The sequence below is a fragment of the Rhinoderma darwinii genome, chromosome 8 (assembly GCF_050947455.1).
Source record: "Rhinoderma darwinii isolate aRhiDar2 chromosome 8, aRhiDar2.hap1, whole genome shotgun sequence".
In the NCBI taxonomy this organism is placed as follows: Eukaryota; Metazoa; Chordata; class Amphibia; order Anura; family Rhinodermatidae; genus Rhinoderma; species Rhinoderma darwinii.
The window spans coordinates 17,973,871-17,988,633 of NC_134694.1; the positions used below are offsets into that span (position 1 = coordinate 17,973,871).

The window sequence follows — 14,763 nt, forward strand, 5'->3', positions numbered from 1 at the left end:
CATCAGACTGCCAGATTGTGAGCCGTGATTGATCACTTCAGAAAACACATTTTCACTGCTCCAGTGGCCACGTGCTTTACACCACTCCAGCCAACGCTTGGCATTGTGTGGATGTCACTTCCAGAGGCGGTATGAATCTCGGCCGCTCTATGAGTTTGTATGGTCTACCGCATCTAGGCTGCGTTGATGTTACTCCAAAACTATTCCACTTCCCTATAATAGCACTTAGAGGTGACGGGGCAGATCTAGCAGATCAAACATTTTATGAACTAACTTGTGGCAAAGGTGGCATCCTATGACAGTGCCACATTTAAAGTCATTGAGCTCTTCAGTATGACCCATGCTATTACTAATGTTTGTCTATGGAGATTACATGGCTGTGTGCCTGATTTTATGTACTGGTTTACAATGGTCTGAAACACTTAGAACTCGATAATTAAAAGGAGTGTCCACATACGTTTGGCCAGATGTATTTACTATACCTATATATTTATGTTTGCAAAAATGCATTAGAAAATGATGATAATGATGATCATGTTAAATGGGTTGAAACCCCACTGATTTCTGTTGGATTATATATAAGGTGTAAGTAAGACCAGCATACAGGTAGGGCTAGTTTTGTGCAATTTTCAATGAGTTTTTTTAGCCAAGGACAGTAGACTATATGTTAAGGATCTGCCAGGCACAGCTTCTGTATCCACGCCCATAGGTAATCAGTCTGCACCTGCTTCTATGTCTGTGAGACTGACTCCATCTTCCACCACTCAGGATGGCAGGCTTAGGAGTGGGAGAGCCTATCACAGCCTGGCCAGACGGAGCTAGCTCCCGCCCTCTGTCTATTTATACCTGCCTTTCCTGTTCCTCCTTGCTTGTGATTCTTCTCTGTTGGTTTCCTGGCCCTGCTGCAGCTTCTTGAACTACTTGTCCCTGCTTCGTATTGACCCTGGCTTACTGACTACTCTTCTGCTCTGCGTTTGGTACCTCGTACACTCCTGGTTTGACTCGGCTTGTTCACTACTCACCTGCTCTACGTTTGGTACCTCGTACTCTCCTGGTTTGACTCGGCTCGTTTACTACACTTGTTGCTCACGGTGTTGCCGTGGGCAACTGCCCCGTTTCCCTTTGTTCTGTGTTTCCTTGTCTGTTGTCTGTCGTGCACTTATTGAGTGTAGGGACCGTCGCCAAGTTGTACCCCGTCGCCTAGGGCGGGTCGTTGCAAGTAGGCAGGGACTGAGTGGCGGGTAGATTAGGGCTCACTTGTCTGTTTCCCTATCCCTGTCATTATACTATCCTAAAGTGATGAAAAGACAGGACTCATAAAATAATGATAGAAAAATTCCAATTAAACCAACCAGCGTTCATCTTTCCTAGTAGTGCTGCAAAAATGCTACATAAACTATGATTGGTCGCTATGGTCAATAAGGACACTTTGTCTCTGAGACACTTTTAATACATGAGGCCCTCAATTCTCTTGTCAGCAGAAGAAATGTATCATCAAACAGCTAAACCTCCCTTCTCCATTCACATATCCTTGAGAAACCCATTAAAGGAACACTGCCGTTTACAAAAACAGTAGTAGTCACGGGAGCGGACATTTATGGAGAACATAACGTGAAAGTTAGCGAGGAGTCAGGACAAGAGTAAAAGGTTCATCTGAGAGAAAAGCATAAAAACAAGACAAAATAGAGAATCAATACAACAAAGTAAATAACTGTAGAAAATATCTAATATAAGGAATACTTTGGTGCTCATGTATTGTTTTCACCTCCGGGATGGTCAGTGTGGCTTGGCCTGCACAGTTGTCCCAGGAGTTGAGAAGATCTAAAGCTTACTTTGCTAGACATTAGGTAGACATGAAAGGGGATCCTTGAGTTCATATCCACGGTTTAGCAATATGAGTTGTGCAAAAGTCTCCAACTTGTTCTTGGGGGCCATGAACACTTTAGGGACTCCATGGACAGGATACGTCTATAGGCTGTCTATGGATGTGTCCCTCGCATGTTTACTTTTAATATCCATTGGCTTATATTGCGCCAACATATTCCACAGCGCTGTCCCCAATGGGGCTCCCAATCTAGGCTCCCTATCTCAGTCACACACAAGGGTCAACCGACCACCTGAGTAGCTTAACATGATCCGTAAATATGGACAGTAAAATGACAAGTCCTGAGTTTTTGCGGCCCGGACTCGTGGATCCGTGATCATCACAGCCGTGTGCAAAATTGTGCATAGCACACAGACAAAAAAACATGGCCTTATTACTATGCCTTATAATTCCAGAGCAAAGACCAGACGTCACATTCATTTGACATCATCCGTTAATGTCATATTATTACATACTGTATGAATGTTACCTTTTCGGAGGGTGTGATCAAATACACGGCCTCCAGGCTAGGAAGTGGCTCCCTCCGCTTATTAATGTCTTCAACAACTGAAATAAAAAATATGAACTAAAATTAGAAAAAGTATTTGCTGATAAATTTGGAGCCTGAAATTATGACACAGGAAGGAGAGTGCCCACTAAATGGCCTCCTGATGTGCCCAACATGTCCCTTCCCATAACCCTTTAGAAAGATGAAGAACCCTACAAGTAGTCTTATATTGGCTTTCTTTATTGGCATTTGGGCATTTCTAGGCCTCATTTTGCCCACTCTTCAGCTTTGCAGAGATGCCCTAAAAAATATGCCTTAAACGGCTGTTAACAGGGAACAATAGTTTTCAGCGGTCTCCATAGTAAGTGGAGATAAGGCAGACGTTAGGTTTAGTGTGTCTTCAGTTATTTAAATCCCTGTCAGCTTAGGGTAAAATCTTTCGATGCCACCGCTTACTTGTAATTCCTTCGGTCATAATATCAGTCATCTTGCAGCAGGACGACAACATGCGTGTACTGAGCTGATCCACCACCAGCACCTGCAGGAACAAGATGGCTACATTACAAAGACAAAGAAAGAAACACCGCAAACACGCCAAGTTCTTTGTTTCACCTTTCAATTAATATTTTCAGCTGAAGTTGTTCCCCACTGTGAAGTTGTTAAAAGGATGTCCTATTAGGACAACCCCATTACATAAGTCCCTCTTGTGGGGTACGCAAAAAAAAAGCCCATTAGTTTGGGTGCATCCGTACATATAACATATGTATTTAAAGGTTAGGTTCACCTTTGAATGGAATTTCTTTTAATTAAATCAATGTGTTTTTAAGCAATTTTCGAATTGACTTTTATTAAAAATGTGTTTTCATTTTTACGATACAGTTGCCGTATACATAGAAGCTGTATCGTTCTCCCTCAGCCGATTCCGTCAGCCTTATATGTGGACTTAGATGTGAGCTGAATTCTATGTGTCAGACGCAGGACGCGTTCTCAGCTGAGCCGTCAGTTCCACTAAACTGACGGAATCGACTGAGAGAGAACGGTGCAGCTTCTATTTATACAGGATACATAGAAGCTGTATTGTAAAAAGAAAAAACATATTTTTTTTATAAAAGTCAATTAGAAACTTGCTTAAAAACAAAAAACCTTTTGTTTTAACAAAAATATAAATAAATACATTAAAAGGTGTACACAGGCCCCCACCCTGGTTAGGAACCTCTCTTAAAAAAAAAGCATAGAAACAGCTATGGGGCCAGTTCATGGGGCAGTTCAGTAAAAAACAGGACTGTTTGCAGGTTTGGCTATAGAGCTTTTAATGTTTTGTAGAAAACCAAACCCCCTATGACATCCTCATAGTCATAACACGACACACGCTCCGTACCTTCCATTCTCCTTTCTTCTTAACCTTCCGGATCACATCGTGCATGATCTCTGCAAGACAAATGGACGTAGTTATATTATGTAGTACTGAACCCCATATCTATGAAGTTCTACCACCAACACAAACAAGAATAATTGTCAGAAAAAATCAAGAGCAACAGTGGCACTGAACACGACAAGTACGGGCACAGATTATTTACTGCAGATAAACTCTGCGCTATTTATTATTATATTATTTCTTTGTAAGGGATAAGACCTGGTTTATGTGATACAGAGAACCAATCCCCCTATTTTTGTTCACACATCCATTGAATTGAATGACAAAATTATGTCTGAAAGCAGCCACCACAAGGGGGAGCTCACTGCATACACATTTATAAAACACCCATTAAGTCAATGGGTGCAATATTACTTTTAATTTCCATTGTCTTATATAGCGCCAAAATATTCCACAGCGCTGTCCCCAATGGGGCTCACAATCTAGGCTCCCTTTCTCAGTCACACACAAAGGTCAATTAACCTATCAGGATGTTTTTGGGTGTGGGAGGAATTTGGGGTACCCGGAGGAAACCTAGGCAAACACGGGAATACATATACATCAGGCCCCACTTAGTGGCATCGTCCAGCACCCCTTGCGGGAGACTTGCCTGCTCTGCCAGGAGTCTGGGAGATCTCCCCTATTTCTGATAGAGTAGGTCAGTATGAGCTGCATCTAAGACAAGGTCTACATGCATAAAGCGCTATGTAAGCATATCTTGCCCATGGATGTGCTGGATGGCATGGGAAATAAAAAGTAAAGAACTAAATAAAAATGTTAAAGGAACACTCCGGGCAAAACTTATACAAAGTGGAATGCCTAGTGAATGGCCTGAGGGGGCGGAGCATGACACAAGCATACAAAAAACACCAAAGAGAGAATCCCTGTGTCATGCCCGCCCCCTTATGCCTAGCACTAAGCATAACACATTGTATCAATTTTGCCAAGTGTGTTTCTTTAAAAAATGTTAAAAGGGTTGTCTATAGGAGAGATATATTTATAGGGATTTATGTATCCAATCCATATGGATGAGCGCATCGAACACCTTCACCCCACTGTCCCTAAGATTAGTCCTCAGGGTCTACGTTTTTAATCAAAGTATGTTAGCAAACTACCTCAAGGGAAGAAATGATCAGATCTATAATGGAGGAAGATAAGACAAAGGATATAATGCAGGCAGCAAATGCGGCACAGTCCAGCCCCCCCTGCCCCCTCAGTCTATCCCCTACCATCATAGACAGTATGGCGAGTGTCACATATCTGGCAAGGACACACTTTTGCTCCCCTCATCTGAGCGCTGCGGTTATGTTAATGTCTGACCTCATTCCTTCTCATCCTCACTCCATGTACCTCCCACACAAACAAGAAATGACAAAAAATGATTCTCCTCTCTGCCATTTACAATGCAGCTAAGTATGTCCTGTCATGGAGTCATTCCCGCTATTCCACCTACATATGTAAATGATGCCGCACATTCTGCACCAGGAGCTGCTTCACATAAAGCAGTATGGCCTCTTTATAATGTTTGCTGTTTTTTTTCTTAATATTTTTAGCTCATCTTTGCCCTGGGCAGTATAGAAATAATGGGCGGCTTAATGGCAGCAGTCAACAAATAGGTTAGTAGCCTTATTAGAGTGCGTGCGCTGACAGAAAAAATGCGGTCAAATTCATCTCAATACCAATGAATGTGCTTTTGTGGTTTTCTGTGTAGCAAAATCGTGTATTTATTACATTTACATGGGGTTTTGTCAATTTTTATATATTTGCTCATATAGCGCCAATATGCACTGAAGAGAGATTGCCACCATTCACATCAGTCCCTGTCAGTGGCATAGCTATACCCCTCTTACCACAATAACAGTAGACTTACCCTCCTCGCTCCTGAGTTGGGTCCTGACGCCTTTCAGCGTCATGACATCACAATGTTATTTGCGCATAACGTCGTGACGATGAGGGCCGTCAGGACCCGTGCTGCGTCCGGAGCCGAAGAGGGCCCTGCTCAGGAGCGAGAAGGGTAAGTATAAGAATACTGTCTGCTGGGGGCCTGTATCAAAGCCTACTATGCGTGATACTGTCTGCTGGGCCCTGTATCTAAGTCTACCATGCGTGATACTGTCTGCTGGGCCCTGTATCTAAGCCTACCATGTGTGATACTGTCTGCTGGGCCCTGTATCTAAGTCTACCATGCGTGATACTGTCTGCTGGGCCCTGTATCTAAGCCTACCATGCGTGATACTGTCTGCTGGGCCCTGTATCTAAGCCTACCATGTGTGATACTGTCTGCTGGGCCCTGTATCTAAGCCTACCATGTGTGATACTGTCTGCTGGGCCCTATATCTAAGCCTACCGTGTGTGATACAGGGGCCCATGAGCCTTTACGTACCCCCCTGGTCCGTCTCACTATCTAATTTCCCTATCTCAAATGCACACACTAGGGCCAATTACATAGGAAGCCAATGAACCTATTAGAAACCAAACAAAATACACACGTACACACGGGGAGAACATACAACTCTATGGGAATGCAGACCAAACCCAGGACTTCAGTGCTGCAAGGTAACAGTATTACCCACTGAGTCACTGTACTGCCCACCCAGCTATATACAAATACCACCCCATGCAAATATATCCGTGAAGTGATTCTGTCACTAAGGGTATGTTCACACGCAGAGTCAAAGACGTTTATTGAGCAACTTGCGTATTTCGCAGCATTTTTTATGGCCGTTTTTGGAGCTGTTTTCATTGGAGTCTATGAGAAAATGGCTCCAAAAACGTCCCAAGAAGTGTCCTGCACTTCTTTTGACAAGCCGTAATTTTACACGCCGTCTTTTGACAGCGACGCGTAAAATGACAGCTCGTCTGCACAGATCATCGTAAGACCCACTGCAAGCAATGGGCAGATGTTTGCTGACGTATTGGAGCCGTCTTTTCAGGCGTAATTCGAGGTGTAAAACGCCTCCATTACATCTGAAATAGGTCGTGTGCACATACCCTTAAAGAGGCTCTGTCACCAGATTTTGCAGCCCCTATCTGCTATTGCAGCAGATCGGCGCTGCAATGTAGATTACAGTAACGTTTTTATTTTTAAAAAACGAGCATTTTTGGCCAAGTTATGACCATTTTTGTAGTTATGCAAATGAGGCTTGCAAAAGTCCAAGTGGGTGTGTTTAAAAGTAAAAGTCCAAGTGGGCGTGTATTATGTGCGTACATCGGGGCGTGTTTACTACTTTTACTAGCTGGGCGTTCTGACGAGAAGTATCATCCACTTCTCTTCAGAACGCCCAGCTTCTGGCAGTGCAGATCTGTGACATCACTCACAGGTCCTGCATCGTGTCGGACACATCGGCACCAGAGGCTTCAGTTGATTCTGCAGCAGCCTCGGCGTTAGCAGGTAAGTCAATGTAGCTACTTACCTGCAAACGCTGATGCTGCTGCAGAATCAACTGTAGCCTCAGGTGCCGATGTGTCCTCGCTCGTCTGACACGATGCAGGACCTGTGAGTGACGTCACAGATCTGCACTGTCAGAAGCTGGGCGTTCTGAAGAGAAGAGGATGATACTTCTCATCAGAACGCCCAGCTAGTAAAAGTAGTAAACACGCCCCGATGTACGCACATAATACACGCCCACTTGGACTTTTACTTTTAAACACACCCACTTGGACTTTTGCAAGCCTCATTTGCATAACTACAAAAATGGTCATAACTTGGCCAAAAATGCTCGTTTTTAAAAAATAAAAACGTTACTGTAATCTACATTGCAGCGCCTATCTGCAGCAATAGCAGATAGGGGTTGCAAAATCTGGGGACAGAGCCTCTTTAATTATAAAGGCCATCTATATGATGCTATTACACACCCGATCGGGGCACCATTTAAAAGCGCGCACCATATGGTAATAATGGCGCCTCCCGGCCTTATTAGCTGCCCGCCACCATGTGGTGGTGGCCACATTTTTGTTTTTCCTGAAGTTTAATGTTGACCGCCCCCAGGCTTCCTTCACAAAAGGACATTTGGGAGGGGGACGGGTAGGAGACTGAATGAGATTTTTAAACCCTGTTGATATAAAAAGGAATTTGTAGAATCATTTACACCACAGGACGCTTTGCCAATTGAAAATCACAATTAAATGACCATGATAAACCCACGTTAATTGTTTGAGCAGTTAATCTGAACTAAATTCTGCCCAATCGAGCGGAGTGTCCTACATTATCCAGCTCAACTGACGCGGGTAAATCTATTGGCATTGTGAGTGACGGACACGTACCCAGTCTATTTTAATGACTGAAAAATATAATGTCCACAGCCATTCACATACATAAAATAATGACTTTTTTACGGGTACAAAACACACTAAAAGGGGTTGTCTCTATAAGATACCATAGAGGGGGTACCCGATCTATTATCCATAGCATTAAGTACTCTGGCGGACTCCTATTACATGACTGGCCATTCATTTGATCTAAAGCCACTGAATACACATTCCTAAATATTACGCCCATACACCCCTTGAGACACTGGGGTGTCCCATTACTAATTTATAAGTCTCCAGGGACATCAAATTGCCACCCTTGCCCTGTAGACATATCGGGGGACTCACATAACTGTCCTTATCAGAGTAAGTTCACAAGTAAAATTATTTTTGCACATTTGACTATTTCATGTGGTTACGTGGCGTCTCTCGTCCATAGAGGAATCCCTTAGGGAGGTCGGGCTCCGTTCAATGGGTGCAACTGCACCCACTGACTTATTTTACTTGTCTTAGGCTTCGCTCACATCTGCGTCAGGACTCCGTTCTGGCGTTCCGTTCCACAGTCGACTACGGTATTGACTCAAAACGACGGATCCCTTGCACAACTGAGACAAACGGAAACCATTAGCACCGGATCCGTCACCATTGAAATCAATGGTGATGCAAACAGAAACCTATGGTTTCCGTTTGTTTCAGTCAGGGTTCCGTTCATGGGTTCCCCTGATGGAAAGCTTAGACGGAAATCCTGAACGGAGCCCTGACGCAGATGTGAACGAAGCCTTAAAGGAGTTTGTTCTCATGACAGATTCCCTTTAACTTGTGATACCGCTATCGCTGTCCTACATAGAATGTCCCCGAACTGGCAAAAAAATGCATCAAGACTAAAGTAAAACTGCATTTAGGATGGATTCACACAGCGATTTGATGTGTTTTTTGTGGTGTATTTATCCGCGTTTTTTGATGCGTTTGTTTTTTAGTACGGTCAGATGTTACATTGTCTATAGTAGAATATAAAATGCACTACATACGACTGCGTTTTGGGTAGTGGCTTTTTTGTGGCCGTGGCATTTTTTTTTTTTCAAACGCAGCATGCTCTGGGTATGACGTTTTTTCAGACCAAAAATTCCACTAAAAACGCGTTTTTAGAAGACTTTTTTGGTGCAGTTAAATTGCCAGAATACTTCTGTGTGTGAAGGAGGCCCTTCGGAGTCCATTTTTCTTCTGATGATCGGCCGCTATATCTAAACATAAGCGTCTGTAGCGTTTCTGCCGGTCTGCAGTCATGTTGTTTGATCTGTGATGGGAACATAGAGATGGACACCTGCGTCCACTGCCGTACACCGGATACACCGCGCACTTTATAATGTGTACAGATCGGACCATATAACAATACTGTTCGTATATACGCTGCACGCAGCCAAAGGCCCTTTAAGGAGTGCTGTCAGTGCACGGTGTTATCCGCAGGAGCCCTGAATACAGAGCGGGGGAAGCGATGAAGGAAGCGCCATATATAAGTGATTAATTGCTGCGTCCTCTGAGCACAAGCTGATTAACCGCTTACAATCCGTCATTAATGGGGTTGATGGAGGGTAATATGATTGTGTTCTGGAGGGAGAGCTCGGACACAGCTGTTTCATCCTGTGCAACCTGTCTATAAACCTGCGTGTACAATGCAACAAATAAAAGCCTTAAAAACGAAAAAGGTTAAAATTAAAAATTTGCCACGTGAACCCAGCCGAACAGTCACCCTATATGTGTGTGGCAACGGGTAGTTACATTGCATGGATGGCACTGGAGACCTTCCTCGTGGTCACAATGCGGTCCGCACAGCCATCCACAATATCATTTCACACACGAGCGTCACATTCCAGCTGCCGCCATATTTCTCCGCTCGTAAACTACAGAACTCATCAGAGGCCCCGTTTTCTATTGGCCACAGTAATGTCGTCATTCACCAAGGTCACCTAAGCTGGGCTTACACATAATAGTATACGGCTTTGATGGAAAATATTTGCATCATAGTAAAGTTCAGCCTTGCTATTCCCCGTAATGTTGCTGAATCGATTTGCTTATTATTTTCCGGTGAATCGACTGGTAGGCTCATGTCCGAAGTTCCCAATCTGTACGGCTATTGTCATCAATAATAATATTCCATTTATAGGATATTCTGAGATGACGCGGCAAGAATTTTGTTAAAGGGGTTAGGTGGGGACCAAAAATTATTAGCGGTATGTGAGTACATGACTAATATACATTCCGGTCCCCATCACGCTGATTCTGAGCTTTTCATAGATTTTTATAGCACTGCCGGGAGACTAGAAGTCTAGTGGCACCATCTTCCTTTATGACTCTTCGTCATGTGACCGGCCCCCGCTGTCCTCCTCTATGTACTCGCTGTACTACTGCTACTGCTTGTACATGGAGTTCAGCGGGGCCGGTCACATGACAAAGAGTCGTATCATCATCAAAGAATCCTGTGCAGCTAGACTTCCGGTCCCCCGGTAGTGCTATGAAAATGTATGAAAGTCTCTGAATCAGCGCGATGGGGAACCTGAATGTATATTAGCGAGTGTCCTCACATACTGCAGGGACTACACTGATAATAATTTTTGGTCCACACATAACCCCTTTAAGTTATTAACATACATATGGACGTCATAGACGGATTCCCCTCTATTAGCCAGAGTAAGAGACTCTACAAAGAGATGTTCCCGCTCTTGAGGCTCCGTGCAACCATGTATTTATTAAATGGTCGCCCATTCAATTCATCTTAATTGTCTCTAAGGGCCTTTTCCCACAGGGAATAAAATATATATTGTTGTTTTCGGTAACAGGAAAGCATTTTTGTACTGATTTTGAGTTATTTTATGTCTTTTACTCCAGTCATATACATTGCTGCTTTTAAACTCCTGCTAGTTGCCCTTGGAAACAGACAGCAGTTTAGCTCCGCCCCACTGTCAGGTATGTGACATAACACCTTAGCTGTAAATGTAATGTGAACTCCCACAATGCACTGCTCTCCAGTAATAGGAAACCAGTATAAATGTAAATTTGGCCTTGGAGAAAAAATGACTTCATGTAGCAAAGTATTTACAAAATACTCAAAACCCATCTCAAATCCTCTAAAAGGGAATTCTGAGTTAATAGAGGAATGACTTCCATCAGCACCAGCGTCTGGAGGACCTGGCACATCTATGCATTACATGGACAGCCTATTGATTTTAGTGGGTACAGTGTAATGTCTCCTTTTCCCTGTGGTGGCGCTATAGGGAAAGTTGCATTACTATTTATCAGTTCCATTAAAGAACTTAACGACTTAAAGGGGTTGTCCTGGATTAGAAAAACATGTCTGCCGTCTTCCAAAAACAGCGCCACACCTGTCCATGTGTTGCACCTGATATTGCTGCGAGACCCCCCCCCCCCCTATATGACACCCATACGCCCTAATAGGGCATATGGACAGGGCTTCTAGTCCTGAGACAACCTCTTCAATAAAGAGGGGTCTCCTGTCCTGGATCCTCATCTATTACCCAGCTGCAATGATCATCTCTCACTCTGGAGGACCCGGCAGGTCCATATATTACACGGACATTAAATCTGCTCATTATTTTTTAGCCCTTCCATCACTTAAACAGACAGACCTCTTTAAATATCGCTTTGTGGTGCTGGGTCAGAAGCTGCACTCCTCCAGAAAAAAGCCAAATAGGCCTCGGTGCTTGTCCTAGGCATTGTGGGGTTCCCAGTGGTCGGCCCCCCACAGCTCAAACATTGGAGGCATGTCATTAAGATCAATTTTTATGGTGAGTTTCCCAAGGGAGTCCATTGTATATTGAACAGTACGTCTCTCTTCTAATTGGTCGAGACGGATCACATGACCAGCTCCATGGCAGCTTTCCTGCAAACATCCCATTCTCTTATGGACTCTCAGAGCCTCAAAGGGGTATTTCCGTTTCAGCAAAATCACTAATATACTTTGTGTATCACTTCCTCAGGCTTTTTAAGATCTCTGCTTGTGGTCATTGAATGGAAACCTTCATTGTTTACTTCCAGAAGATGAAAATCTGTCCTTGTTACAATTTGGCTATTTTCACACAGATTTCGGCACGTATGCCGCAAGAAACTCCCGCCCCCCACACAAACAAACAGCTTATTTATTTCAATGGGAAATCCATGCTGCCGTTCACACCTGTCACTTCTAGATGTGGATTTCCACACGCAGATTAGCAGCAAATAGAGCTAGATCTTTTTCTTGTAACGAGCCCTGCACCTGTGTTAGCATCACATGATCAAAACGTCTTGAAGTAAACATTTTCCAGCAAGCAGAGATGTTGAAACCGTAAGAAATTCATATACAAAGTATATTAGAAAGATGCAGAGCTTTTCGCCATAAGATAAAGAAGATTTATTTGCCCGGAGGACAGTTATTAAACGCTGATGCCACTATCATCAATGACGAGACGTGACTGCGGAGTGGGAAGTGACACAATCGTGACATGTACAGCCGGCTACACAACAACTCCCGGCACATGCCGCTTTCCATGTCATAAATTATGGACAAGCAGAACATCTGTTTAACCTCCCTCAGGACGTACAGATTGTGTAGGGCAGGCGCAGTCGTACATGACCTGGAGTCCAGTGATTGCCATACACAATGCCCATCATCTCCACCATGCCCACGTTGTACCATCTGTTCATAGTGAGCAGTGACGTCCACCCAATGTTCTTGAATTCCTACGAGACTTGCCCCAAGGAGGTAGAATATATATATATATATACACGCACGCACATAAAATACATATATATAGAGAATTTCCATTGTTTTATGTATATTAGATCTGTAAAATAATTGTATTCTGATGTCATAGATACAGAACCACGCTGTGTATTATAAACGACATTGCTCCAGCTGCTGCAGAACTTCATAATACACTTTGTAGCTGCTGCAGAAGATCTTTGTAAAAGAGAAAATTATAGCTTGACATTAATCAATGAGTAACTCACATGAAGCTTGACCTTCCTCATGAAAAAGATGTACTGCAGCAGCTCAGGAGTATTATAAGACATCATGTACATCCCTGGACCTGTATAAAAGTCTTTGGCCTATGGATTATGGTTTTCTATATGTGATAATGTTATAATTAACAGATGGAGGGATCTTATCCTTACTACTATATATACATACATCATCTACTATTATATATACATCCATCCATATACTACTATATATACATCCATCCATCCATATACTACTATATATACATCCATCCATATACTACTATATATACATCCATCCATATACTACTATATATACATCCATCCATATACTACTATATATACATCCATCCATCCATATACTACTATATATACACATACATCCTGACATATACTATTATATATAGACATCCATATACTATTATATATACATACATCTACTATTATATATATATATTACATATACAGCCACATCATATGTACACACACAACCTTACATATAGTATTTTATATGCATACACATATATACTATTATATTTACATACATGTACAATTTTATATATATATAATCTACTATTATAGGGTATACAATTATATATGCACACATTTTATTGTAGAATCTGTGCAGTGCTAGTATTAGTGACAGTCACCCAGTAATGGTGGCATTAGGACACCCCCTGGAGATTTAGGGTGAGGGGCAGTGATGGGTTGGACCAGCGATGCGTGAAGCGGGATAATGGGAATGTGGATATATATGGGGGGGGGGGGGGGGGGGGTGTGATGGGGAGGAGTCGGGTCGCATGATTGATGAGGGTGGCAGCAGGATGACTTTATACTATTACTAGGGGTGATCACATAACCTCTGGCACCATCTATGGCACGGGGACTGCGGGATAAAATGGAGTATGTGATGGAGGAGGGATGGGTGACTGGAGGAGGAGGATGGCACGGATGAATGGTGCTGCAGCGTATATAAGGGATGCTGGTGACAGGTGCATGGCAGGGATTCTTCATGAGATGTGGGCACAGCTGGGTGGATAGATGGGTTATACAGGAGAGAAGATGGAGACAAGAGGCTGCTGCAGACACATATCCGCAGGACACAGGGAGGGGTCTGCCTGGCACGACCTGCACATCTCCCCATATAATACCCGGCACCTGTGTGTGTGCCCACCCTCCCGTGCCCCGTTCATCTTACTTTCTCCCACCACTGCCTTGAGCCCGCTGGGTGCCATCCTGAACCAGGCGCTAGATCCGATCCAAGAGAGAGATCCGACTGCAGGGGAGAGGGTGGAGAGAGCTGAGGTACAGGAGGAGGGATGAGGATGATGATGGAGGTGGAGGAGGAGGGATGGAGCCGCTATCAGCTGACCGGAGGGGGGGGGGGATGCTGCAGAGGGAGGGGATGACAGCTGTACCAATACCCCGTGTCACCATCATCATCATCAGCCACCACTACTGCCCCATAACCACCATCTATATCCTCATAAAGTGTCACACACATCTCCATCATAATAACACCATGGGAGTATGTCTATTATCTATCTATCTATCTATCTATCTATCTATCTATCTATCTATCTATCTATCTATCTATCTATCTATCTATCTATCTATCTATCTATCTATCTATCTATCTATCTATCTATAATCTAATCTATCTATCTATCTATCGATCTGTCTATCATCTATCTATCTCATATCTATCTGTCTGTCTATCTATCTATCTATCTATCT

General features: G+C 43.4%; 1 protein-coding gene across 2 annotated transcripts in view; it reads right to left on the minus strand.

Moving 5' to 3' along the window:
- Positions 1 to 14,358, minus strand: part of STXBP1 (syntaxin binding protein 1) — a 42,337-nt gene extending 27,979 nt beyond the window's left edge. Inside the window, exons 1-4 of one of the 2 annotated variants that reach the window (XM_075835374.1) lie at positions 14,225 to 14,357; positions 3,751 to 3,800; positions 2,829 to 2,910; positions 2,355 to 2,431 (exon numbers count right to left, since the gene is read on the minus strand). In XM_075835374.1, coding sequence (XP_075691489.1) covers positions 2,355 to 2,431; positions 2,829 to 2,910; positions 3,751 to 3,800; positions 14,225 to 14,261 — 246 coding nt within the window. In that variant the 5' untranslated portion in view covers positions 14,262 to 14,357. Of the gene's footprint in view, positions 1 to 2,354; positions 2,432 to 2,828; positions 2,911 to 3,750; positions 3,801 to 14,224 lie in introns of both variants that reach the window. The other variant, XM_075835373.1, reaches the window with a different exon arrangement.
- Between the last annotated feature and the right edge of the window lie 405 nt (positions 14,359 to 14,763).